The 26,581-nt window shown below is 39.6% G+C and overlaps 2 protein-coding genes across 4 annotated transcripts in view; one reads left to right on the top strand and one right to left on the bottom strand.

Annotated features, from left to right (window-relative positions):
* The window catches only part of rrp12 (ribosomal RNA processing 12 homolog), a 65,469-nt gene that overhangs the window by 25,438 nt on the left and 13,450 nt on the right, over positions 1 to 26,581 (top strand). The window lies entirely within an intron of this gene.
* LOC110987877 (uncharacterized) lies at positions 1,233 to 20,479 on the bottom strand. 3 transcript variants are annotated; one of them, XM_022251004.2, is made up of 2 exons: positions 20,150 to 20,479; positions 1,233 to 6,662 (listed from the first exon to the last, which is right to left on the bottom strand). In XM_022251004.2, the coding sequence occupies exons 1-2, from the start codon at positions 20,254 to 20,256 to the stop codon at positions 5,006 to 5,008; spliced, it is 1,764 nt and encodes a 587-aa protein (XP_022106696.2). In that variant the 5' UTR covers positions 20,257 to 20,479; the 3' UTR covers positions 1,233 to 5,005. The 3 variants fall into 3 exon arrangements, with proteins under 3 accessions (XP_022106696.2, XP_022106697.2, XP_022106694.2); XM_022251005.2 differs by lacking the exon at positions 20,150 to 20,479 and adding an exon at positions 19,997 to 20,141; XM_022251002.2 differs by lacking the exon at positions 20,150 to 20,479 and adding an exon at positions 13,070 to 13,846.

Genomic DNA, 26,581 nt, shown 5'->3' with positions numbered 1-26,581 from the left:
TTACCTCAGACGGTGACGGAATGCATTGGGGAGACCCCCCCCCCAATGTTCTGTTGACTTGCACAATCATCTGGTGGCAGGGAACATTATGTGTCAATTGAATGGTTCCCTGGGGCATATGTTTTTCCAGTGCAGTAAAGAGAACCACATTTGGATTCAGTTTGATGCATTCAGCTTGGCTTCCACTCCAGCTAGAGTGTTAGCTGGATTTCAGTGGGTATTGAACAGCCTTGACACCAACAAACAAGTGGGTGGAGTTAGGGTGTGGAGACTGCCATGCTGTTTCTCAGTTTCGACGAATTTGGAAATCCATCCACTTTGGCAAAACAACCCTGGAGTGAATCACTAAAGTGTAGGACCAAAATCACATGTCAGGATGTTTAAGGGACTGCACTTTTTTTAAGGCCATGGCCGCAAGATTTTAAATGCAGGTACTTTGTCAGTTTTTGGACTTCGACCCCACAGTTCCCCACAGGGTGCTTGACAAATTCCCCTGGAGGTCAGCAGAGAATTTTGCAGGATGAAGAAAAGTGAGAGTTCATTTTATTTTGCTTTATGCACCTTGAAAATTGAAGTAGCAAAAATATTGTGCCCTTGTTTTCCTTCTCACGTATTGCTTGATTTTGTCAGAGTCCATCTGGCTGCTTTCCCTAATGTTACCTGTACTGTTACATTTGATGGCTGATACTATAGTTCCCTTAAGGACTCTTCTGTATTGATCAATCAAATCTATCCAAACAAGCAAATAGTGGACTGTGGAAGTGTCAATATTTCCAATTTCAGTTGGTTTCTTTTCCTTCCCTTCAAATTGCAGCCTAGCCGTTTATTTTTTACTTTCTTATTTGGTACAATGTATTGATCCACTTGCCTTTTTGTAAATTGTTTTAATTGTAAATCAGCCATACGTGTATCTTATGGCTACGAATGCTGATTACTCTATAAACCATTAACCATTATAATCAATTCTACATTTGTGCGAGCACACTAAACAAACATTTCAGTTCACACTGAGCATGTGTTGAGCACAGAGTTTGCGGTTATTGATTTGGTTGCAAATGAAAGCGGTCGCATGGCCAACTGTCCTACTAATGACAGCTCAGCAAGAGCGTAAACCAGTACAGCCGTCATGACCATTTTAGCACTAAACACATGCAGAAATTCATCTTCCTGCAATTAAAGATGTAAAAACTTACAGATCAAAATGAATGCTCACATCATCCAGCACACACTGATTTACATTTAAAATACTTTTTTAATTGAAAATATGCATTATATGCCAAATTTTCTTCATTCTGTGATCAAATACATAGACATGTATTTCCACACTCACATAATCACCAATTTCAATTTATCACCTTACAATACTCAAATATAAAATGTTGAAATCAACAAGAATCAAACAGCACTGAAATTTGAACACTGCCACCATGGCCACTGCAAAATTACATTGTAGGGCCTACATGTAACACCACTGTAGGGTCTGCCAGGACTGAGTTACCGGTATATACCTCCAATTAACCCCACCCTACATGTACCGTACCGGTAGGTAGCAATCAGGCACTTAATATTGTCCAGTTTCTGGAAGCAGACTCATTAGTCAGAAGACTTACATTTAAATGTATACAATTATGAATTCCTCTCTGGAGAAAGGTATCGACAGTTGGGAGTTACATGTACATGTACCACCAGCATAGGGCTGGACAGTCACCCGTACAGTACATGGTGAAGCATCTGCTTAGTTATCCACAGGTGGAGGGTTAAAATCCTCACTGCAGTCAGTTTCTTCAGCTATCTTTACAACTGAAGTGAAGGACAGACCCCCATAAAACATGCAAAACAGTGCACTGAAGAACACTTGAAAGACCCATGGTCTCACCGAATGGGAAACTTTTTTTACACCCTTTCACTTCAGTCAAGTACTGTAATTAAAGAAAAAGTTTACGCATCTACATTCAGCACAGACTGTCATTTCTCCAAGAGTGTACTGTACACTAGACACAGATGTGTTAAGCCAAAATTGCATGCTCATAGAACTTTCAGAAATCCACTCAACTCTTCATGTCTGTGCTAACTGGCCTTGGAGTGAGCATTTCAGATCAAATCTAACAGGTGCTACAGTGATCGAGACCTTGAGCAAAAGATTCCATTGTGTTTGGGGGGAGTGCAGTATGGTCCATGTATTTGCTTGCCCAAGGCCATTTGCAATTTGTAGTTTATTCAACTTGGCAGCTCTTGATAACTGGTCTTCAAGGTGACTTCAGTTAATGCATTGAGAGTCATATACATAGACATTTACATGTATGTTCCTGTGCTGATATTGTATATATGTACTGTATTTTGAAAGTACTGTTGTATTGCCTAGGGTTGCTCAAGGAATTAAGTCAGTCCATGAGCAGATAGCAAGATATGCTCAATCATCAAGTCTCATTATGTTCAATAAACTCAGTATCTACAGGTACATGTGCATTGTGCCACCTTAGATAATTGGAAATTCCGTCACTACATTTGGATTTGATTGGCTTTGCCAGAAGGTACTGCCATTTACTGCAGAGTGTGAGACTGAGGTTGGTATGCAATGTACATCTGTGCAACCCAACCATGGGAAATGATTTCAAAGTCACCACAGCTGTTAAATGGAGTTCCCTACCTCACGCCTTGCACAATGGAAATCGAAAACAAACGTCAGCTTCACAACATTCGTCAGAATCTCACTGACAGCAGCTCTCAGTGTGCTGTATGTAATCCATGTGGGAAATGAACAGGTGAACAAAAAAGTCCACTTGCATTCATGAGCAGTAAGCGGATATAAAAATAAGGTCAACTTTTTTCTATTAGTTGGATTACAAACCTACTAACCAATACAATTTCAGGAAAAAAATGGAAGAATTTATATTATTCCATTCCCAGTGGTATTTGGAAAAAAAGAAAGTAAATTCAATTTTTTTCTTTCTCCTGACCGGAGATATGTTAATTGGGGTTTTGATTTTATTATTCCCTTCCCGTCCTCTGACCCTGCAAACTTTCAGTCAGTTTTCAGAACCCGGTAAATAAAAAAATGCTGGCCTAATACCAGTAGGAAAATTAAAGGAGGATAAATATGCTTACTACTACATGTAGGCACTGCAATGGATTAATTATGGGTTATAAGTATTATTGTTATTGTCAATTATCACTTTAATTTTTTTTGCATTAAGGCACAAAGGCATTTGGTACACTTGTTGCTTGATGTGTTTTTTTAAGGCAGCTCATCTTGACTACCTGAACACACATTTGTCTGCTAGGCAGTGGAGCAATTTGTTTACCCCATGAAAACAAAAATTGGAAGAGCAAGAAGAGAAATTTATTTTAGAGGAAGCTTTTATGCAAAAAAAGTAAGTATTAAACTCAAAGACAAAGTATGTGAAGACAAGTGATTCTTACAAGCTTTAAAATGAAAATTTCCTGGCCTTACTGTAATTTGACCAGGAAGGTTTGTTTTTTTCTAATACAAAATTGACTCTTATGCACTCTAGTATGGTGCTATTCATTGGAGTGTGCTACAGCATGCTGATAATAATACACATATGTTCTTTTGCCAAAGGTGCATGCAGTTTCGCTGTATTAAAGCTTACAACAAGGGAACCTTCTCAGATTTTAATTGGAATTTCTGAGTTTCACATTCAAACCAAGACAGTTTTGGGGGTTAATTCCTTAAAAGTTGGGGTTTGCGACAACAGACTCATTAGCCACTTCAACTTAGAACTTTCCTCTGACAATGGTATGGTAAGTAAGTCAAAAAAAATGGTGAGCGCTTTGTTAATCGACTGGAGTCCAGTTTCATGGAGAGGCTACACAGTTGCTTAGGAAACAGAATAGCCTTTAGCCAATTTTATGGAGGAATTTGGTTACAGGCAGTTTACTTTAAATGAAATTTTGCCTGGTACCTCATGTTTGGCAGCTCTGTAATGACCAACAACACAAAATTGCCATGACTGGGTTGCAGAACTCTCAGACTTGAACATCAAGATTAGAGAGGAAGGAAACAAATGGCAAATGGCCAGTGAAATAAATTTCTCATTCTTTACTCTTTCTAGTCTGTTTGGCTTAATTTTCCTGCTCAGAAGACTGTAATACTCTCAATGAATTCAAATAATTTACTTTATGAATGAAACATCACTCTCCATCATAAACTTCACTACTGAAAGATTTTTTCTGCAGTCCAAAAGAGTACCATATTTAAAACCAATGCAAAAGTACTGTTTTATGAAGAAAGGAAACAATATAAATTTAACATTTTACAAACAAATGCGTTCAACCTTCACCAAAATAAATTCATACATCTCTCACATCTACTGTACATGTATGCTCCATGCAACAAATCTTGTCAATAACCCCTAAACCCAACGAACTCGAATCTATCAATGTCAGGATAATTTTCCAGCCGCTCCTACATGTATGAGTAGGTGTTTATGTTTAAAATGCACCTGACAGTTAAAGTTAATTTAGGGGCGGATCCAGATTTCAGGAAGGGGGGGGTATCTGTGTGAAATTGTAGCACTGGTATGTATAGGGTTTGGGGGAAATTAGGTCATTCCCTCTCCCAGTAAAACTGCAAATTTATCTACCTGTATTGCATGTATGATGCTCAGTCCTGCATTGTAGGGCAATGGCTTAGCATTCATTCATCATATTTGGCAATGCTTAGCCAAGTATTTTAAAAGTGTCAGCCGCTCAACAGCACTGACCCAATCTGCAACACCGTACATGTAGTCTTCATTGATAAATCATTGATGGAATAGTGGTGACTTCCACCCCAACTTATTTTTGAAAAAATAAATAGATATATATTTATACAATGGGTTTGTCTCTATAAGCAAAATTGGACAGCTGTGTAAACTAAATCTGAATCTGACATACATGAACATGTAAGTTACATCTGGAACATAAGAAACAAATCTGTTTCATCGAAAGTTGCCAAATAAATGAGATAAATCAATGGACATTCGTCATAATCTCTCATTTGTCATCAGAGTGTTGCTTTTTCTTTGTACTTTGAACAAATGCTCATTGACAACGCCTCCAGTTTGCTGTTGACGGCCACAGGGGACACTTTGGTGGATTTCTCGGCCGTGTTCTCACTGGCGGGATCGCTGTTCTGCCAGCTCTGGTAGTAGAGGCTGCTGCGTTTAGCCAAGTATTCCATGTGCCAATTGCCTTGTAGCCCCCTCGGCCACATCTCGAGGATTCCTGCCCCTTCCTGCATGAATACAGAGAAACCAAAGGCCGCCCCGTGCATCCCCACCATGATGTCTGCATTCCCGATCAGCTGTAGCTGTCGTCTCATCGGCAGCTTGTCAAGCTGTTCTCCCTGGACAGTGTAGTTTGGGAAGTGTTTCCTGGTGCTTTGCAGCAGCTCACCCTCGTTGGAGATTTTCCGGGACACGATTCCTTTGGGATTCCTGGGGTGCCCAACATAATTGTGTCTCCAAATGAACAGGACGTCCAGCCGCTTTTCCCAGCAGCGTCGCTCCCGGTCCTTGTTGGATTTCACCGGCACGCCCAAAGCGGACAGCACGTCATGCCGGAATTTGCCGGCAAGTGTCAACGGTCGGAGGACTTTCAACAGAATGGGGGTCCTGCCTCGACTGAAGCATGGCAGCAAGTTCCTGAACCGGGTCTTTCCCTGGATCTCTGTCAGCCGGAAGACTCGCCTGAATGTACCTGTGAAGAGTCCCTCTAAGGATGTGTCGGGATGGGCATCAAATATCCAGAGATCTGTGTTGTGAAATGTCCGATTGTACAGCTGCATCATCAGGAAAGCATTGTACAAGTCAATGACGGTCCAGTAAACATTGGCATACTCAAATCGGGTAAGTAGAATCACAAAATCGCTGTCATATTCAAGTATTGTCTCCCCCTGGTTCTTGTAAGGGTCCTTTGATATCTTCACCGCATTACTCAGTTGGTCAATCTCAGGGGACATGTGACCAAATCGAAAGATGTGAGGGGCTGGAATGTTAGAGCAGTTTTCAATGTGAAGCAATCCTTTTTCGTGGTGGTAGAACTCGGCACTTTCGTGTTGAAGGAGGACATCCTTTACTTTCTCTCCCCCTTTAGCTTTTGTGTGCGCCTTGGCCGGGTCCACAATCACGTTCCTCATGAGTGCAGTCATGTTCTGGTAAAACTCCACGTCTCCGTCGCAGTAGGTGACCACTGAAGAAATCATGCGGAGCAGAAATTTGCTCTGGTGGGCTTGGATTCTCCTGACCGAATGCTTGTCTGGTTTGGCTGGGGCTGCCATAGGCTGTCCCCTAGTCGATCTTCCTGAGGATGTCTTCTGTCCGTGGAGTGCCTCTCCCCGGCTGTCCTTTCTATTCTCTTCCGATTTTGATGACGATTTGTCAGTGTTTCGTGGTGAGTGTCTTGTGTTTGGTGCCTCCGGTTCCGGATTAATCGAATTGGGCTTGTCATTTTGTTGTCTGTTCTGGTCACTTTCGTTGCGGTCTAAATCGCTCCCACTGCCATTTCCATTGAAGGCCAGCCACACACAGGTGAGGGAAACCTGCATGACAATGATGACCATTAGTGCTGATATGTTCCGCCTGCTGGTGAGTAGTTTTAGACGCATGGTGAATTCATGTGAGTCTCCAGTCACTGAGAGTGAAAGGTAGTGAGCTTCCTCACTGAAAATACAACAGAAAATGAAAATTACACGAGAGAAATTCACAACAGTCTGTCCTCCCACTAATGTGAATGGATGACACTGGTTTACTTGTGTAGGTAGGTGTATACTGTGTACACGTACATGTACATGAATACCAGGGCAGACTTTCTCAGTAAATCAGTGTTTCCATACAGTGTATATCTCTGCTTGACAGGTTGTTAGAATAAAAATTCAGGAAATTCCTAATGCTAATAAGAAGGAAAAATATTGTGTATCATGTCTCCCAAGTTTTTTGTTTGTTGGACAAAAATTATGAGTAAAGAATGTTTGCTATTTTGACAAGTCATACACTGTAAAGAAAAACAAGTCAAAACGAAATGTGAAAATATGATTTTAGAGCACAAAGAAGGGATATTTACACATATACAGACAGTTAAAAGGAAATAGCAAAAACTATCACCATTCACACAATCAACAATTATGTACATTCATGTGTACACCTGTATTGACCTCTAGTTATATACATGTAGTACTGTACCTTTAATAGGAAGGCATTCCCACAGAGTCCTTTGCATGTACAACTTTGATGCCTTTGAACTAGGTCATTCCATGAGGTTGGGGGTACAATTTGTGACAGTGTCCTTGTAACATGGATAACTTTTTTCACTCTACTGTGTAAGTCATTGACTCTGTAAAAATAGCACACCTCTCTGTATTCAACCTGCAAGATGTATAACAATGTCAATTAGGAATCCACATGCAGGGAAATCACTGTTCATTTTTACAGAACCAATGTAACAATTGACACCGGTCACAAATTGTGCCCCAACTCCATGGAATGACCCAACTCTGAAATACATTGTAACAGAGCCTACAGGTAACATCTTGTATTACCATAAACTGTGTAGTCTACCAAAAACCAAAACTTTAAGGACAGATTGATAGATTTCCCTCATGCTCATTTTCTCCCAACATGCCCAAAGTTTTGGTAATCAGGAGAAAAAAAGTTGTTTCCCTCAGGGAATAAATATAGCTAAAAATAAAGTTATAAAATGTTATAAATTACAAACATCTGCTTTAATTGAAAGCCCACATAAATCCTAAACTTGTAGAGCCTGTGCATAATTTCTTTGAAAACGTCCACGAGTATCACAAGCGACCATTTGAAATGGCACAGATTCAGGATATGTACATGTACATGTAGCTTAGGAAAATTGGTTGGTTGTATCCCTGAGTTGATTAGTTATTCCCAAAACCTGTGTTTGTGTACATGCAAACATATTGAGGCAAAATGGACCTTACCAACGATTTGTGACACAAAACAACCATTCAAAGCTGTGATTTAACCACCCAGGGTTTCTGAGCTGTACACACACATACTGTACCTATCCTTTACAGGTCCCTACATCACAATGCATACATGTACATGTACACCATGTGCATTGGAGTTCAGTACATTAGTAGTTAATGTAAGATGTCTAATTTGAAACAAGAAATGTAGACTCCTAATTCACCCCAAATTGAAAGAATTCATTGTTTATGTTCCCATGTACATGTACCCCGGTAGGTTTTGGTTGGACAGTCCCGGCGTAACACTCCCATGAAAAAAACATGTATTTATCACATAGTTCACCTCACAGTCCGGTCCACTTGTTCCCATGAATTTATCTGATAAATTATTCACTGTGAATCAGTAGATGACTGGCATACATGAATGTTCATCATCAGTGAGAGATCTTTTATCTCATTAATGTACACGTACAAATATGACGAAGAAGCCAAGCCCAGAGGTACCGAGCTGCTCAGTAAAGTGCCACATACATGTAATTTGCGAGACAGATGAGTCATCATAAGCGACATCCCAGTCACTCATTCTCTCCAAGACACTTGGCATGGATATCCCTGACATTTGACATGTTTTTGTGAACCAAAATGCCAGTGAAGATGTCTCCCTGTACATTTGTACAACATGTACACTGGTACTTCATTTCCATCAGCCAATGAAGACTCGGAGATCCAAACAATGAAATTTCCTTAGATGCACATTTTGCATAACATTCTACTGTACTTTAAGTGAATTGAAAAATGGTCGCACGCGTATTTAAATTATCAGTACATTTCCTTATAACTGATCGGATTTAAGTGCCTTTTTTCCAGGAAGTTTTTTTTTCAGTAATGTCATTAGAAACATTGTGATACCAATTTTATGAAAATGTTACTTTTTTTCACAAAATGCCAATTATTTCCAGACAGTAAGCCTTAAATGCTTAACTTTTCTCAATGTCATAACGCTGTCATGAACACTGTTTTTTTTTTTTTCACTGGCCTTAAATGATCATGTGACAGGGCAACATAACCATACAGTATATATCACACTCAACGTTGGACATCAGCCAGCCTTCTCGTTCTGCGATATCATGTGCACAAATGCACTCGCCCCTGCACTGTACAGGGTTATAATGGAGGGAGGGCTAAATTGCAAATGTTGACACATTCCTTTGGTGCCCTTAATTTCCCTCCAAAAAAAAAAAAACCAACAGATGTAAAACATCAAGGAAGCAGGAGGGTGCTATTCATCCCTGAGGGTATTTAAAATGTCATATCCCACACCACAGCAGTAAACCATTGTTTAAATGCATTCAGAGCAACACATGAGAGGCAATAATATGAAATCTGAGGGTTTTTTGTTGGGGGGAGGTAAGAATTGGAGGATTCAGGACTGTTGGGGGGAATGTCACTGGACCGCGCTGAAAATATATCCTCTGTTCTCTTATTTCTGTGAACACATCTGTGGTTCTTTGACATTTTGCCAGCTGATTTTCATGTTAAAACCAAATTTGTCACATTCTAATCCTCGAACTGTGGATAGATTACGTGTTTATTGCTCCAGAAGCACATTGATTTTCAGGCTGTGTAAGAAACATCTGATAAAGATTTATGGACCATGACCATGCCTATGTGGGGATAATATGTAAATACATGTACGGATTAAATCTGAAGCAGGTATTTACATGTACATGTACATGTACATTCAGGGAAGTACTTACATGTACTTGTCTGTTTAGGGCTGGTACAGCTAGAATTCAAAAGGACCATGTGTTACAATTATTCTAAGACAACCTTTGAAATTGCAACCTTTGTGTTTCAATCAGCCTTGTGTTCCATTTTTCTGTTGCCACATGTAGTTTGGCACCGTTTGGTTTTTATGCCACTCTGCATGAGCGAAACTGGGATGTCATCTGCATGTAAGGCACCGAATCTCAACCTTGCATTGATTTGTGCACCAAAACAAAATGCTGGATGTTTACATTTTGCAATCGTAAGTTTCCATTTCTTGGGCAATATACTGTTGTTGAGTTACACAGCAATAGGCCAGTGAGCAACCTTTTCTAAGAAACGTTTTCAAAAAAACACATATGGGGTCCAGACTTTAAACTTGGAAGCGTGTGAAATGAAGCGAGTGTTCCCCGACTTACATCACAGCAACAGCGCCCTCACTCCTCGGGAAAAGATGGGACACTTTTTACTGTTTTAAAGTGCACTTCCAATGCACTTAAGTCCTAATGGATTTTGCATAATTTGTATACATTGAGTAAAAAGATGCATAAAAGTGAGTCTAGGAAACATTTATTGCCAGTTTCCTTTAATGGCTAAGCTATACATGTACATCATACATGTACGTGTACTTATACAATGTAATGTACTGTACCTCTGGCAAGGATAACAGTCCACCTTTGTTTGGGGTCATACCCTGAGTTTTGACAAAGAAAACATTTAACGTTTGACCCAGTTTTATATAGCTTTTAATACCAGTACATGTTGCTTAAGAACTTGACTCATCAAAAAAAAAAAAAAAAACAGAGTAATACCAGCAATCCTAAATTAAGAATAGCAGTCTACGAGTTTGGAACACTGCTGTTTGGGCTGTTGAAATTCTGTGGAAGTCAGTTCTGTCTCCAGAAGAAATTAGCTGCCAGAACATGAGCTGTTGAAGCTCAAAAATCATCCATTTTGGAAAGGATACGCACTTATGCAGTGTCAAAGAGTAAGTTAAACTCTTGGGAAAGGAAATACATGAAGCTTTCTTATCAGTCTACTGATATGGACATGTAGGCCTATACATTATGAAGTCTCAAATTCAGAAAAGAAAAGAAATATAAATACCAAGTGAAACTGAAAGTAAAACACCTTGAATCTACATGCACTGTAGTAAAACTAGACAAAATTTACAAGAATATTCAGATGACTGTTAAAGGAATATCAATCCTTTTGAATTTTTTTGCAAATTCCTTGTCCCTTGTGAAACACCAAGCAAATCAGAAACCTTTAAGTTGTCAAAGAGAATTGTGTCATTAAATGTGCCAACCTATTCGTTTGCCACCATTGGCACACATACATATACATGTATGTGTACAGCTGGGCACTGTAAACATCCTGTACATGTACATGTACTCTGCGTGTGCATGGACAGCCACTGCCAACCAGTTCTCAAACCCTTGACCTATCAAGGTATCAAGTATAACCATCTGGACCACTTTTGATTGCAATAGTTAGACAATTCCAAAGGGTCACTCAACCTCCATGCTTTAACTGACCTTACTCCTTATTAGTATTCAGTGAGGTACAATGGAGTGTATGCATGCTAATCACAGAATCCTATGCAGGAAATATGTGCAAACCCTCACCTTGACAGAAAAAAAGGTACATGTTACACTCGGATTCCCTCCCCCTGTATTTATGGAGGGACATGTACATGTTGAGGAAGAAATTCCTTCTTCCTTTGTCACGCACAACCACCTCCAAGGCACAGCACCTGGTGTCTGTAAATCATAAGTAGAAAGTTATGAAGTTCTTCTGGTTTTGCAATACCCCCTGCCTGTGATGCAAAAACCGCATCACAGACATACATGTACGGTATTGTTAAAAGCCTGACTGCAAAGAAGCAATGGCAAACATCCGAAGAAGTACATGTACGTGTAGTTATTGCTAGGAAAGCTCATGCAATTTTATACCTCTCCCATTAGTCTATAAGCAAGTTAGTCTATAAAGTGTTACCTCCTGTTTGCCGTTGTACTGTACATGGACTAACATGGCTACCCACAGTCTTTTTTTTTTCTTGGCCAAGAAACAGAGCTACGAGTAAATTTCCCAATTTCAGTAGAATCTTTACTGCAGTAATGATGTAGTTTTATGTTATTTAAAAGCATTTTGGAGCTTTTTCCTATAAAGAGAAAACAGTTTTTTCACTTAAATATTTTCAAGTAGCAAATTTTGGGTTCACAATTGGAACAGACCCCCCCCCCGACATGTGCCTTCCTGTATTCACAATATCAGTGCCCTCACTTGGTAGGAAAAGCATCAAGCATTTAAATTTTCTTTTTTTAAGTGCACTTTTCATTGAGATTAATCAAGCAGATTAGTCTGATACAAAGTACATCATATCATGTGCCAAGTGGAATTTGGAAAGTTTTCACTTGTCCCAAAACCTGTCTGGTGCTTTCTATTTTTATTTGCTCCCGGAGATCCTTCATATCATCACACAAGTACTACATGTACAGTACATGTACATGTAGTTTTGTTATGGCTGGTTTTTGCAAAAGCAATGCTGGCCGTGTATATGCACGTGGCAGATACCAACTAAGAAACCATGTCTTTAACACCTGTTGAAAGAAATTTGACTTTCAGACAGGGTCAGTAAAGCCTTGCCAAGCACATGTAGGCCTGTTTCCAATTGTTCTGACAACGAATTTCTTCTCATGGAACCATTTAAAGTTACATATATTTATGTATTTACTCATTCTTTTCAAAGATGCATTCCTGACCTAAGTTGTCCTATCAGTCAAAATCAGTCACATGACCCCTATGTGTCTGTGTACTGCGGCAAATCGTGGGAAGGAATTTTTGACTGTCTGTGACTGTGAGTGTTACAGCACTAAACAGTTGATAAACCTACAATGTAACAAAGACTGATGTGCAAAACTCATCCCCTTGATTATTGCCTGGTGATAACTGGGGAAAATGAATAGTGTCACGTTATCAACAGTTTGACTTATTGAGAGAACTTATTAGTCAGTGTACAATGTATGACCCAACATTTGTAACATATGCATGAATTACAAGCACTCCAAATTGACTCATGATCTTTTGACAAAAACGGTCAGAAATGTAATACTCCTCATATACATGTAAAGGCTGTGTACAGTGGAAACTCGACGGGAATCGCTGTCACAGTGAGAGCAGCCCGGTAGGTCATAAAGAAGGAGCCACACATTCCCCGCAAGATTGTATTTTTAATATCAAGAGTCAGCAACAGGCTCAGCCAGGCCTGGAGGCTATCCAGACAGCCCTGTGCCTGTCGTGTACTGTACCTTGGCCAAAAATTACACAAAAAAAGATGTACGTTCGAGCACCACTGTTCTCACTTACATGCACATGTACACACGCCTGACTTGGTCCGAGGCATGTACACAACGGAGCATCTGGTCCAGTGTAGAAGGTGGGGAGTTCGGCAGGGGACCGGCAGGGGAAGCTGGGGCTGGCATCTTCCCCTGGGTCTGATACCCAAAGGCTTGCCCTCATGGGGTCACCTCATCTCATCTAGAGGCTGGCAGATACTCTCACTAGCACCCACAAAGAGCCAAGAAACAGATGTACATGTCCATGTACCACCACCATCCACAAGATCCAGCTGAACACAACAGCACACTCTCAAACAGCTCAGTACTGTACATACACAGCCAGATTAACGGTGCACACCAGGCAGTTCTCTACCAATCACTGTATAATGTGGTGCTGTGCGGGTGCGTGTGCATGGCCATCAAGAAGTGTGCATGCCTTGCCCATGCTACACATTCAGAAAGCTGTTTACATTGTTATTCATGCACTAGCTACCAGCAGAACACGAGGCCGGTTTTAGACTACCAATTTTATGCAGCGATGGCTTGCACACAAGAAAGCCACTGTGGGTCCCTTCATGACCAAACTCTAGTCACTGTGGTGACCTTTACATCTCCCAGAGGTGTGCACAAGACTATCAAAACTGCAAAGCAGTCTGTCTCTTGAGGACATCCAGTGGGACAGAGTGGAGAATTGATGTGACTCTACACCCATCTGTGGAGTAATTTGGTATCATGTGGCTCGAAAAGGAAGTCCATTTCCAAACAGCCAATCACTGCAGTGATTATTCATCACGTTCATGTCGTTCCAATTGCCTCGCAGAAATAGGTATTGCAACAGTAATCTGATTGGGTGGGCTTGCCTTACCTGAATTTACAAGTTTGTGTGTCTCTTTTCTTTCTTTGTTTTTGAGGGGAAGGGTGTGTTTTGTATTGTTCTGTTTTTAATTAATTTTGGTATTGATTCTGTTTTCTGTACCATGTGGGATAGTTTCTATTAACACTTTAAACTTGTTTAATAACAAACAATACTTAAAGAAAAAAAAATTGTTGGGGGGGACCTTCCCTTCCCTTTGTGTTTATCCATTCAGCTCTGCTTGTTCATATATACATTGCAGGTCCAGTGCTGTAACCCATTCATTTGTCTTTCAGCCTCTGAAGAAGAACTGGTGTTGGAAACATCAGCACCCACTATTATCGGTTTTTAGTGTAGGTGTGCCGGTACAATGTACATGTAAATGTTATGGTTTGAATTTCAAAGATCTACAACTTAATTTTGCCTTGTCACAGCATGACAGAGCATATGTACTCTCCCGAATGTCATAAACTTTTTGCACTTTCAAGATTCTAACCAATTCTTCCTTGTAGAAGGGAGATAAATTTTCCTCAGACAATACATGCTATGATTTGCGAACCTGATTTTGGTGGGAAATGCAGTTGATTCACCACATGATCTAGACAATGACAAATGCGAGATACCGAACGTACACATGTACTCACTGCCTGGGGAAATTGCATGCTATTAATTGGATGCATTTAAGGCAGTGCAGTTCCCTATTTACACAGGACAATGGGCGTTCATCATAATGGAGCTGTGGTCTACAGGTTTCTATCCTATTCCGATTTCCTCGCTCTCTTCCCCACAACTGATTTACCATCACCTAATCAGCCTTCCTGGTCATTCAGAGGTTAAAACATGCTAAAAGCTGTTTGAGGATTACATGACATTTGTAGGTTTAATAATTAAATCATGTAGACAAGGGCCCATCATTAAAAAAAAAAAGGTTCAAATTGAATTCATGTACATTGTACAAATAGAGTAAAAAATTGGACTCACACACACACACACACATATACATGTATGTTCAGGATCACTCTAAAGAGGCAACCCAAAAGTAACATTCCTATAACGCAGAAACCTCTTTTACTTTCCACTATTAAAAACAACAAACAGGATTCTGAAATGATCAATGTGGTTAATATTACACAAGTAAAATAAAGGCCAGCACTTGTAACAAAATTGACTGCAGTAAACTGCAGAGGTTCAAATGACGTTGCTTTCTCGTTGCATTGAACTCTGAAACTGCCAACCGTTGCCTTCTGAATTAAACATCAGTTTCGTTAGGTTTTGAGCTGGAAAGAGGTTTGACAAAAGTAAGAACCAAAAATTAGGATATAAATTCAGGGATTTAGAAACTAAGGCAGTGATTTTCAATGAAAATGGAATTTCTTCTTGTTAGAATGAGACAACGTTGGTCCGCCTTTGCTGAAGTTTATTCCTGATTATTTGGTTGTGCATACCAAAGCTTTCACAACAGCCATCGCCCTTTAATAATCTGTGCAGGCATTTAACATTGGCAAAGATTTATTGCTTCACTTTGACCTGGGGCCTTCAGACAGTATGTCACTCTGCCTCTGCACTACTGACAGGAAGCTGTTCCTATTGAGAACATGGAGGAAGGATACCTCCCTTCATGTTACGAGGTGTAAAACTGACAAAATACACCCAGTGGTTTAGATGGGGGAGGGGGCAACCTCTCCCCAAGGAACTCTTCTCCCAGCCAACCTGGGGGAGGGGAGTTTAGCCCTACTAGCCAAGGTGAGGGGAATTTTAAGGCCTCCCCCCTCAAAGAGCCAGGCTATGCAACTGATAACAGTTAAATCTAAATTGTAGGTTTACATATAAGTTGCAAGGTCAAAGGTGTGTCAACATTTTTGTGTTCATTATTTTTTTTATGGCACGTAGTAACGGCTTGGAGTATTACCATATTTGGATGGTCTATTAAGTGACAAATCTTGCGCAATCTGACCAATCACAAGGCTTGTTCTGGCAGCCTGTAACAGATTGTATGGGTTGCAGGTTGCTTTTCAAAAACATGGCAGCATATGGAACAAAAACACTAAGTTAAAGAAAAATTCCAATTGCAAAATTTGATTGGCTGTGCAAAAAAACCTGACCACCGACATAAACTAAAAGTCCTTAAACATGTTTGTTCCGGTGGGATTTAAAATTTGTTGTTGCCAACTTGACATACTTAAAGTTGAATTTGAAAAAAATTGCTGTATCAGTAGGGAAAGGTCACTATGCCCATATGTGGTCATACTCTAGACTGCATATGTAGAGTCACTTTTTTCTGTTAACTTTCCACTGTGATTTCAGCTTGTGACCTGCAATACCGTAGTACTATACCCCAAAACCGTGTACGCACTCCCATTGGCTGGAAGTGTGCAGTTAGACCAGCAGATGAGTGTCAGACATCAAATGGTGTGGGAATGTTGGCAGGTGTTGCAGCTTTGTATGTATGATGTCACTCTGTTGTTTTCCCTCAGCACCCAAAGTTGTTTAATGTTTGGTTGGATTGGTAGGGTGATCAGGTTGCATGCAGACAGGTTGATCATCTCTTGTGTATCTCAGCTATTGGAGGCCTAATCTTTCCCCATGTTCACTGCCTGGCCAGGTAGACAGTAATTCATGAAAGGATAATCACATCAGGTCAGGGCCAAACAGTTCAAGGAGACAGGTGGTCTTATTCCCTCCCCTTCTTCCCCCCTTCCCAAGAAATAAACACAGAAATTGAGCGAAATTACATGTATTTTCAAATAACTCGAAATATTCTGTCAGGAAACAAGCCCACTGAGGAAGTATGATTTGAAATTCTGTTAGTTTCAACAGACCTCTCTCTAGAAATTCTACATCACAATGCCAAACAGTGGCTGGTAAATTTTGGAGGAGTGTGGCTGGCAAAAGCATAAGTTAAAATAGCAAGCATCAGTAAAATGCAAAAAAAAAAGGTACATGTACATGTATGATATGGCCTTCTTGAAAGGTACCTGGGCAAATATACATTTGAAGCAAAATCTGACACCAGCAGAGGGAGATATACATGTATTTCTTCAAACTTTGGCCTCCCGTGCAAATAGTAGACATGGACAATATGGCGGTTTATTCCTGTCAATCAAAGGATGACAATGTCAGGCCAGCACTGAGATGGGGTCAAAGATAAGGAAATACCTGCCAGAAACAGCTTACAGCATGGGTCCCTAGCATCTAGTGAGGTAGTTTTTGCCCAGAAGCAATCTCCAATAAGAACACCATGTGTGCTTGTTCATGTATGTAATTACCATCTGGCATTAGAGTAAACACCTGTTCTTTAATTTAGCAGTTCTGTGTATCAGGTATATAGGACTTTCAGATCAGTGCTGCTGGATGAGGCTTTGAATGGGTGCACATGTACAGTACATGTAACGTCCATGCATAGTGCTTGAGCCTGTTTCTGACAGGGCTGATTGATTTGCACATACATGTACTGTGCATGTATATGGATGTCAAACACATATGGTGTTGCCACCTTGCAGCAGAACTACAAATCAAGTTAAGTTGTTTTATACCAGAAGTGAACTGACAGAGAAAGATATTTCAATGCTCAGTGAAGACAGGTATATAGATAGAAAGCTTGAGAAAATCACTTGTTTTCATTAGTTTGTCTCAGCTGTTAAACTGATATATTAAATATGTATAAGAGCAGCAGTGCTTGAGTACCATCCCAGCCTCTCTTGTCTTCTTGGTCAAAGAACAGATAGTTTTCACAAAATGCACGGCGCATCAGAAGCCTGAGCCAATGTGGCCTTTTTTGTTAACCTCTGAGAAAGCAATCCATCAGAAGAAAATTTAAGTTGTAAGTGATTGGTGTTAAATATTGAGCCACAGAAACCCCATGTTTCTCCCACACTAATTTAGCAATTGATTTGATCAAGTACCGCTTTTTTTTTCCCATGTGAGTCCATTCTTGACAGAATCCTCACTTCTTGCCCAAATAGGAATGGTTTTGGAAAGCCTAAAGTTAGAGTAGCCAAAGGTTAATGGATGAGGTGTGATACCGTGGAGGTCAACCAGTGAAGTGCTTTATGGGTATTTGCTAGCACCCCTCCCCCTTTGTAGAGCACAATGATAACAGACTGCAAGCGGATTTGTCATCAACCAGCTATTGTCGGCCCACTGTGCTCGCATTCTCATGAATCCGACTTGCAAGTCCACAGTGTGAATGAACATGAAATTGACCTATACATTTCTTTTCTTTGCCCCAAGGCTGGCTTTTTTTTGATGAAGAAAAATCGAAAGCAGTTCTCTAGCCTTACACAAGCCTGCAGATGTGTTGTCAATTTTTAATGGGAATTTCTGCTTGATTTAATACATGCTGTTCGAGCTACCCAAAATTTAATTTAAAGAACCTGCTTAGTACCAGTAGTTTGAGGTTCTAACTCTTGTAAAATGATGAGTTTCTTGCCAGCTTTCCAAAAGACTTGGGGAATATATGCGCTTTTTTATATTTCCCGTCATTATCTAAAGGTCATCCCTTAAAAAGTTACAAAACCTTCTGCTCCTTTGTTCATGTCCTTGTTTACGTTTCTTTAGACTATGGAGATTTATACAGTTAACTGTAATGCACACTGTGCACTTGGTCAGTATTTACATATGTAACTTACTGTGAATGGTTCACAAGTGCATTTGTTAACAGGCTGTTTTCCTTCCAATCATGGGGAAGGATTTCAGTGGAGACAGACGTATGCATCTCCTTTCAAACTCCAAGGACTCTAAACAGTAGGCTTACAGGTATACATGTATGCACATTGCAGAAACATTTCAACGTTCATAAAAATTAACAGGTGGTTTTTCCCTTTGTAATGAAAATGGCGAGTACAAAACTAGTAAATTCTCTGTGTTTGGACAACTCTCCCCCCCCCCTAAAAAAATAAAAATGTAGAGAAAGTACAGTTTGAATGCTACTGTGAGTTACTGTGAGTTACAGTGAGTCAGAAAGATGTATTAATAAACATTATGCATCCTCCTAACTCACAGAACCATTCAAACTGTACTTACTTTCTGCAAACAATTAATTCACTGATATCTCCTCGGTAAGTACTAAATTTTTATTTCATTTACACATACTTTCATCTCCCTGCCTCAGTAACGTTTACAATGTAGGTTCACTCTGTCTTGCTTGGATGAGTTGCAAATTTAAAACGTTAGTGGTAAAATCAGCAGCATATACGTACATGTACATGTACTTGTATTTAGGGGCCTACTGTACTGCGTCTTCCCCCACCTCCACTGGCAATCCCATCCCAATCCCATCCCAGGAAATGTTTGGTTAGGAATGCCAGGATATGCCTACAGGAGTAACACATCCAAACAGCAGAATTTGTTTCATATTTTAATATTCATGAAATATGAAAAGTAATATGAAAATTTTGAGTCATTGGCCTCATAAAATTGGAAGGATGGTTTGCAGGGACGAGAGAGTTTATATTGATACCCCCCACACAGTAAAGTGCTCAAGAAAGGTTATGCACCTACAATGTGCATGGCCACTGGTACATGTACATGTATGTTCAACTATAAATCACTGTCTAAAAATGGATGACAAACATGTGGTTAATGAATTCTGTTTTTGATGTGCCAGTGTTTGTATTAATTTCTAGCCCACACCCAGCATACCACAACTTTTTGCCTCACACACAGAAACTGTCCTCTTGTAACTTTTGTAAGCAGGCGGTGAAGGCATGGAAAGGGTTGCTTCTGGCATTTGTGCGCTTATTTATTCGCGAGAGAATAGAAACTTGTTTGCTCAGATTTGTCAGTTCCCACTATTTGGACAAACCGTCTTATCCCCGTTGGTCACAAACATGACAAACTGTGAGCAGGGCCCAGCCGGCCCAACACAGGCACTTAACCTGCGCAAAGTTCTTTTAGCACAGGGCTTCACATAATACATGTATGCTGTTCCGAGTTTGAGATTTGTTAAGAATGAGAATTGCTCAATCGGTCTTTGTTACTCATTTAAGCAATTGACCTCTGCTAGATGTAAATTATGTACATACAGTTTGTACATGTATACCGGTACATGGGCCAAAAAGTTGCAAAAGTGTCCGACATACGAAGAAAAAAACAAGAACTCACCCCCAAAATATGCCGAAGGCCACACCAACCACTCAGTTCAGCAGCAATTGTGTCCAGTGCCATGAAGCCAAGTCTGCTGCATGCACACTATGCCCTAATGTAATTGTTATGTTAATTAAACCTGGTCAGTGATTTCCCTCTCGCTATTCTTACCATTTGAGGTCTTTAATTGTCAGCAGCACAAAACCACTGATCACACAATATACCGCTGGCTCCTTGGGCTGGCAGTAGGCTCTTGTGGCTGACGGTAGTTCTGCCATTCAGGCAGTAACCACCTTTGAAAAACAGCAGTGCCTTACATATTGGGATCAACAGACTTCAGGTTTGCATTAGTCCATGTACATTTATATCTGCCATATTCAGTCTCTTGAAGTTGGAGGCTGCAGGGGTGGTGGTTTTGTTCTCAAATTCTTAGCGTGATGGTGAGCAGCTTATCATGTGCCTGGTGAAGTGTCCTCCTAGAAAGTTAAAATACTACCTGTCTTTTTATCTTTAGCAAGGGCCTGCATGGACACAAACTCCCTCTCTCCTTATCAACGGAGAAGATAGGACTTCAGACCCTTCAGAGTTATTCATTAACTAACCTGCCAGCAACTGGCCCTGGGCTTTGTGTACCGGTGTAATTACGGTTTTTATTTCTGCACCAAGGTTTTCTGTTGGACTAAGGGAAATCACAGGATGAACTGGGGAAATTACCTTCCAAGTGGACAGTAAATTATCAGTTGGTTGAAATAAAACTCATCTGAAAATGGCAATGGTGAACTTGTGCCTGTATATTCGCCCCATTGTGCTGAGAGATGACATGACAATCGAAGCAAATTCATTTGCAGTCATTTTTCCAGCATTTTGTATATTTAGACATGTAGAATTTTAATTACAAATTGTGCCAAAACATAAGCTGCATAAGTTGCATGGTTCCAGCAAGCCAGTTTGAAAATTGAACAGCCGAGGCTCAATAAATGCACACTTCTGCATACATTTTATTTGTACAGTGTATGCAAATTTAAGCTGAATGAAATTTTCCCCATTTACTCAGGATTATAGCTGAATAATTTTTTAATAGTTGCCATTTGCCCTGAAATTGCAACTGATGGAATTGTGATTGATTTTTTTTTTTTTGGTATGAATACCTTTGAACTAGGAACTTTGAAAATTCACATGTCCTTCCCACATGAAATTGCTTTACAAGTGTTTGTTTCCCTCCTGAGAGCATCCCAATTATGTGTATTTTCTCCCAACTCTCCTAACAAATTAAGGGAATAAAATGTATTGTAATTGCTAAGTTCAATTTTTATCCCACCGTTATGTAATCAAGCAGTGTAACTTTTAGTGCATGAAAGAAAAAAAATGAAATTCATTTGACAACTGGAATTTATTCAGTCAGTTGAAATTACTTTCGATCTTATTGTTTAGACCACTTAAGCCAAGAAGCCAAGAAATGGACGAGAGTTTAGATTGATGGCATTGTATCTTTTCAATTTCTTTTTTTTTTCTTTTTTCTTGCAAAGCCCCAAATAAGGAAATGTGTCCCCACCCCAAAAGAAGGGGGGTTTCCCAAAGAAAATGAAATCTGCCATAGCAGTGGTTAAAAAATTCTAGAAATTTTCTGTGCACAAATCAGTGCAACATGTAGATTCAGTGCCTTAGATGACATCATAGTTCTGCAAAAATGCATTAGCATAAAAACCAAAAAAGCATGAAAATATGGGTTGAAATTGCAACAACAACAAATTAAAATCAGGTTAATTGAAACCCAAAGATGCAATTTCAAGGGTTTTAGTAAATTTATAAAAATATTTCTATTTCCTGGTTCCTTTAAATTGCCAAAAAAATGCCCTGGAAACATTTTTCTGGATCATGTAGCAAAAATGGCATCAAGTGGATTTAGATTCCTTGGAGTTCCAAGAATATTGCCTTCGGTTTTCAAAGAATGTACCTATCATTCATATAAGGAGGGGACGTCTTTTTACTGCTAGCCAAGCAACTGCACATTAGCCACAACAAATCTGCATTGTGTAGCTAAAACATCAGATAATATTTGTGACATTTTGCTTTTGCTTCCACATTTTCTAAAATGGTATTATTCCTCCTTGGATTTATCTTACGAACTTTTTGAAATTGACATGCTGCCTACAATTAAAAAAAGTTAGCAAAAATAGATGTGCTAACTTCTCATACCCAAAAGGGCCCTGTTCATAAAGTGTCAAGTTGATACATCAAGTCTTGTAATAGTTATGTACTGGTATGTACGTTTAAAAGTCTTCATGTCCCCTCTGGGTCTTTGTAACCTATCAAAGTTACTGCCTCAATTCTGAATGGCTGAATTGCTGTGGTTTACATTATTAATCACCTGCATTATTGATTACCCACATAATTGATCTCCCGCATTATTGATCAGTTATTATTTTTTAAATATTAGCCATCGGTATAGAAAATATTCCCAGATATTGCAAGAAACTTCAACTCAAAATGTGTCCCTCCTTTTTTTTTTTTAAAGAAGTTACGTTTTCCTTCTCTCTCTGCTCTTAGTTTTCTCAAATACATGTATAACAAAACTATGAATTGAGAGTTGAGTCCAGCAAAACCAGAGATAACAGTAATTATAATATCACCCAGTGGACAAAATGGAGGTACCACACATGGTTAATCACTACCTGTTGAATTGATTATTTCTTTCTACTAGCACTTCAAACACGTCAGATATTTAGTCCTTGACATCTATCTCCTGTTCTTTTCACGGTTTCAGAAATCTCTCATTGCCAAACACTGCATGCCCACATGTAGGCCTTGAATTGACTTTTGTAATCAGAAATCATGATGCAAGACTCTGTACATGTCAAAATTTGATTACATGGTTGTGACTTTAAATGTAAACAACTTAGCCAAACTGTTTTGTGATCAAACACTTCTTTCGTAGCAGGACATGTTGCAGTAATAGTACATGTACAACAAAAGCCCACAATTTTTTTTTTATATGTGTCCAAGGCTGAAAAGTTGCAGTGATGCAAATACTGTAGTTCTGTGTACGTCATGTACATGCACACATCAAACTCAACAAGCATGCAGGCCAGATTTGCATTTAGGTTTTTTCCTTACAAGGTGCAGGTCACCACAAAAAAAGCCAAGTTCAAAACCAACTGAAGATGAATAACCGTGCTTCAAAGCTTATCAGTTGTGCAAATTTACTTGAATAAGTTGCCAAAAATCTATACAAAGTTAGTGGAGCCTGAAGGGTGAAGGTTTAAGCCCAATCAGAATCTCCTGCTAGTGAATTGTACAGAATTCTGCTGGCAGGCCTCTAACTTCTTTGATTTCCCTATTTCCGGTCACTGTAGTCAGCAAACAGTTTTGTAGCAGTTTTTAATAGATAATTGCATTACTGAGTGGCTTGCAATTTTAGAATAAATATGCATTTTTCCCTCAAATTATAAAAGTAATCTACTTTATTTCACTGGCATTTTTACAATTATTTCAAAAGAGCAAGAACTGATTTTGTGTAAATGCAGTAGTTATCATAAATTTTGGAAGCAGGATTTGTTAAAATTCACAAAATAGTCTTAAAAAGGACAGAATTTGCCTTTTCTGCTTTTTATTCCACTCAATGCATCATGAACTTTCTGTGCATGGACTAGTTAACATTTCTACTCTCAGAATCAGGCCAACACATTCATTGATCAGCAGCATACAGGTTCTAGATAAGATTTTTGCCATTCTAGAGCACATCATCAGTACAAGCACTGGTACATTGTGCTCGGCAGGATCAGCTCTGCAAGTCTATGGGTTGTTCAATTACCTGTTATTTCCTGTATACAGGATCAACTCCACGGTCTTCCCTTAATCCTTTTCAACTGTCAGCTTTTTTCCTGGGGTTTCACAAAGCCACATGTACAGGTAGAAAAGGCAGCTCATTTCCGTGTTTTTCAACTACCAGTATTGCTGGCAAGCCAGTATCTTCTTGGTATGGTACACACCTTTTCTCATCAAATACCTCATGCTGTTGAAAACCAAAGGGGCAAAGAAAGCAATATACAGTCTTCAATTTTGCTTTCAATTTTATATAATGAAGACCTACAAATTTTTCACAGTGCCATCTCCAAATAAATCGATCCCCAAGTAGCCTACTTTTCAGTTCCATGCAGATGGCTATTTTCTTGGAAGAAGCTCCTGTGAATAACCCCAAACACAAATTAATTTTGCCGCCATACCAAGTATTCATTCTAATGAGTGCTTTTGAATGCCACATTTTGAGCAACACTTGCAACCTTCCGTCGAACAGTCGATGCTCACAGCGCTAAAGTTGATAATGATGAATGACAATTTGTAGGATTCTATTTCTGGAACAGGCATTTTCTTATTTTGATAATCGTGGCACAATTCCTGGTGTGGTAATTTATGTCAAATGTTTCAACGGGGGGGGGTGTTCCCACTCCCACTTTTTCCATAGGTTTTTCTTCTTCCATTCTCAATTTACTTTATTTGATTTATATTCAGTTAACTTATATTAACTTATTCAATTTAATTTGTGTAATTTCCATTCTCAATGTAAAGTTAGAACGTACTTGTACATACACTTATTTGTCTACAAGTACATGTATGAGGTGTACTAACATGGTCGCGTGTGAAACAATGTTTTCCAAGTGCTCCCATTTCAACATGAATTACTCTCCTGGGCTGAAGTTTTGACCGAATGTCCCTTATATGAAACACTTCAATTTGTGACGATTCTTACACATTAAAAATTTCTCCTTTTTGAGCGATTTCCAAATATCAGATATCATGAAATCCTTGTGAAGACCTACATGTATACACCTTTAGAAATTCCTTGTGGAGACCTATTCAACCCATTCTCCTGGGTCTCCACAAGGCAGCATATTCCGAAACACGTGGAGAACAAAGCCCTGTCTCCACAAGGATACAAATTTTGGAATGTGTGTCAAGGTATGTTAGAACAACTTAAGTAAGAATAAAAACATATCCCAGGGCTGTCAGTAATTTTGAGGGAATTATATGTGTTCGAAGAGATCTGCTTCCTTGATATAAGAGTTAAGCCTGGTTTCCATATGGTCGTTTGTAACGCAGACGGTCCGCAAGACGTAAGGATGTAGACATTCGCAGAAGAGATGCTGTGCGACCTCATTCCACCCAAAAAAAATTAACAAAATGGCATCCCAAACTCAGAAAATTTTTGCCCCAAAATGCCTCTTTTAGGTGGCAATGTTGCCTCTTGAAGCGTAACTGATACATGTTCGGTACTTCAGTTTGATATAATTTGTTAATGGTGAGCTATTTTGTTGATGATTGGGGCTGTATATGCTAGTAATAAGGAGAAAATGAACAAAATGGTGGTACTAAGTGAGAGAAACATCGTTGTACACCCGTCATGTCAGTGTGCATGTTTGTATAGGCCTACTCAGCGACTTGACGCAGACATTTGGTAAAGTTGAACCGGGCTCAACTTTGCCAATCCGTCTGGGGCTGGTTTGCGTGTGTGGTGACACTTTGGTTCGTGTGACATGTTTCCATTTGTCTTTGTTACAGTTTGCGTCATGATTGAGTTGGTCTCTGCCTCACATCGATATGGAAACCAGGCTTTAATGATTGTTTTTAAAAAAGGCTGGAGAGCTATTGTCCAACTTTGCACCTTTTGGAAAAAAAAGACCCACATTTCCACATACAGGCAACCATCTGTTCAACACATCAATAACTAAGAAAGATAAACCCTGTGTCTTTTTTTTTATGCCCTAGCTGATGTGAAATGGCCAGTAGTCTGTTGGATCGGTCATTACTGGCTCCACAATACCATTATTGACCATGTCCTGCCACCGGCAGGCCTTTATTGATGTATTTGATACCTGCTAGAATAAACTGCCCCGGAAAAAAACTTGCAGAATGCCAATGAAAAACTCCTTGAACAGGACATTTGCCCAGAATTGCAGTGTTCATCGGAGCCACCAATGGGAAATGAATGGTAACACACCAGTAAAAAACTCAACTTCATTCAGAAGAATGAAGATGGTTTTCTGCTGAAGCAGTCATGCAGGGGAAATGCTCTTGGTACAGTCTTTTTTGAATGATGTGCAATTTTGCAGTTGTTTAAAATTTCAATAAACTAGTTTCCCCCTGCATACTTTTTAAAGGGGAGGGGGAATATCATGTTTGTCCCCCCCCCCCCGCTTTCACTTTTCTTCCTGACCCTAAATGAAAATGTAGGGAAGTAGGCCTACAGTTGATTCATATTTCAGAGTATATGCCAAATCTTTCCTCTTAGGGGGGAAAGTGGCAATGACGAACAAAATGATTCCGAACTTACGCACAAATCATTTTCAATGATAAGAATTATTTTGAACCAGGTAGGTTTGTGGTAGCACCATGGATATATCTCTTTTGTGAGTATGTAGGGGTTCTGAAAAGAGCCAGTGGTACTCAGCATTTCAGACAGTGTGCTCTGTCCGTCGTCAGGAGACTGCACAGGGTCCGGAGATGAGGCAGCTTATATGGTGTGTAGAGAGCAGTGAGGTGTGAAGAGAAACAAAAAGAAATCTTGCAGAAGAGTTGGCTACAAAAATTGCTAAAGAGGTCAGAAAT

Source organism: Acanthaster planci, linkage group LG13, assembly GCF_054643075.1.
Source record: "Acanthaster planci isolate LZ-2023a linkage group LG13, COTS_SCS, whole genome shotgun sequence".
NCBI lineage: Eukaryota > Metazoa > Echinodermata > Asteroidea > Valvatida > Acanthasteridae > Acanthaster > Acanthaster planci.
Note: the sequence above shows the minus strand (reverse complement) of the source record. Positions and strands in the feature narration are given on the sequence as shown.

Excerpts from the sequence above, each read along its gene's own strand:
- LOC110987877 (XM_022251002.2), bottom strand. The coding sequence starts at position 13,185 with ATGCCAGCCCCAGCTTCCCCTGCCGGTCCCCTGCCGAACTCCCCACCT. Across the intron at positions 6,663-13,069 it reads AGGCGTGTGTACATGTGCAT|TGAGGAAGCTCACTACCTTT; the intron begins GTAAGTGAGAAC and ends TTGTATTTTCAG.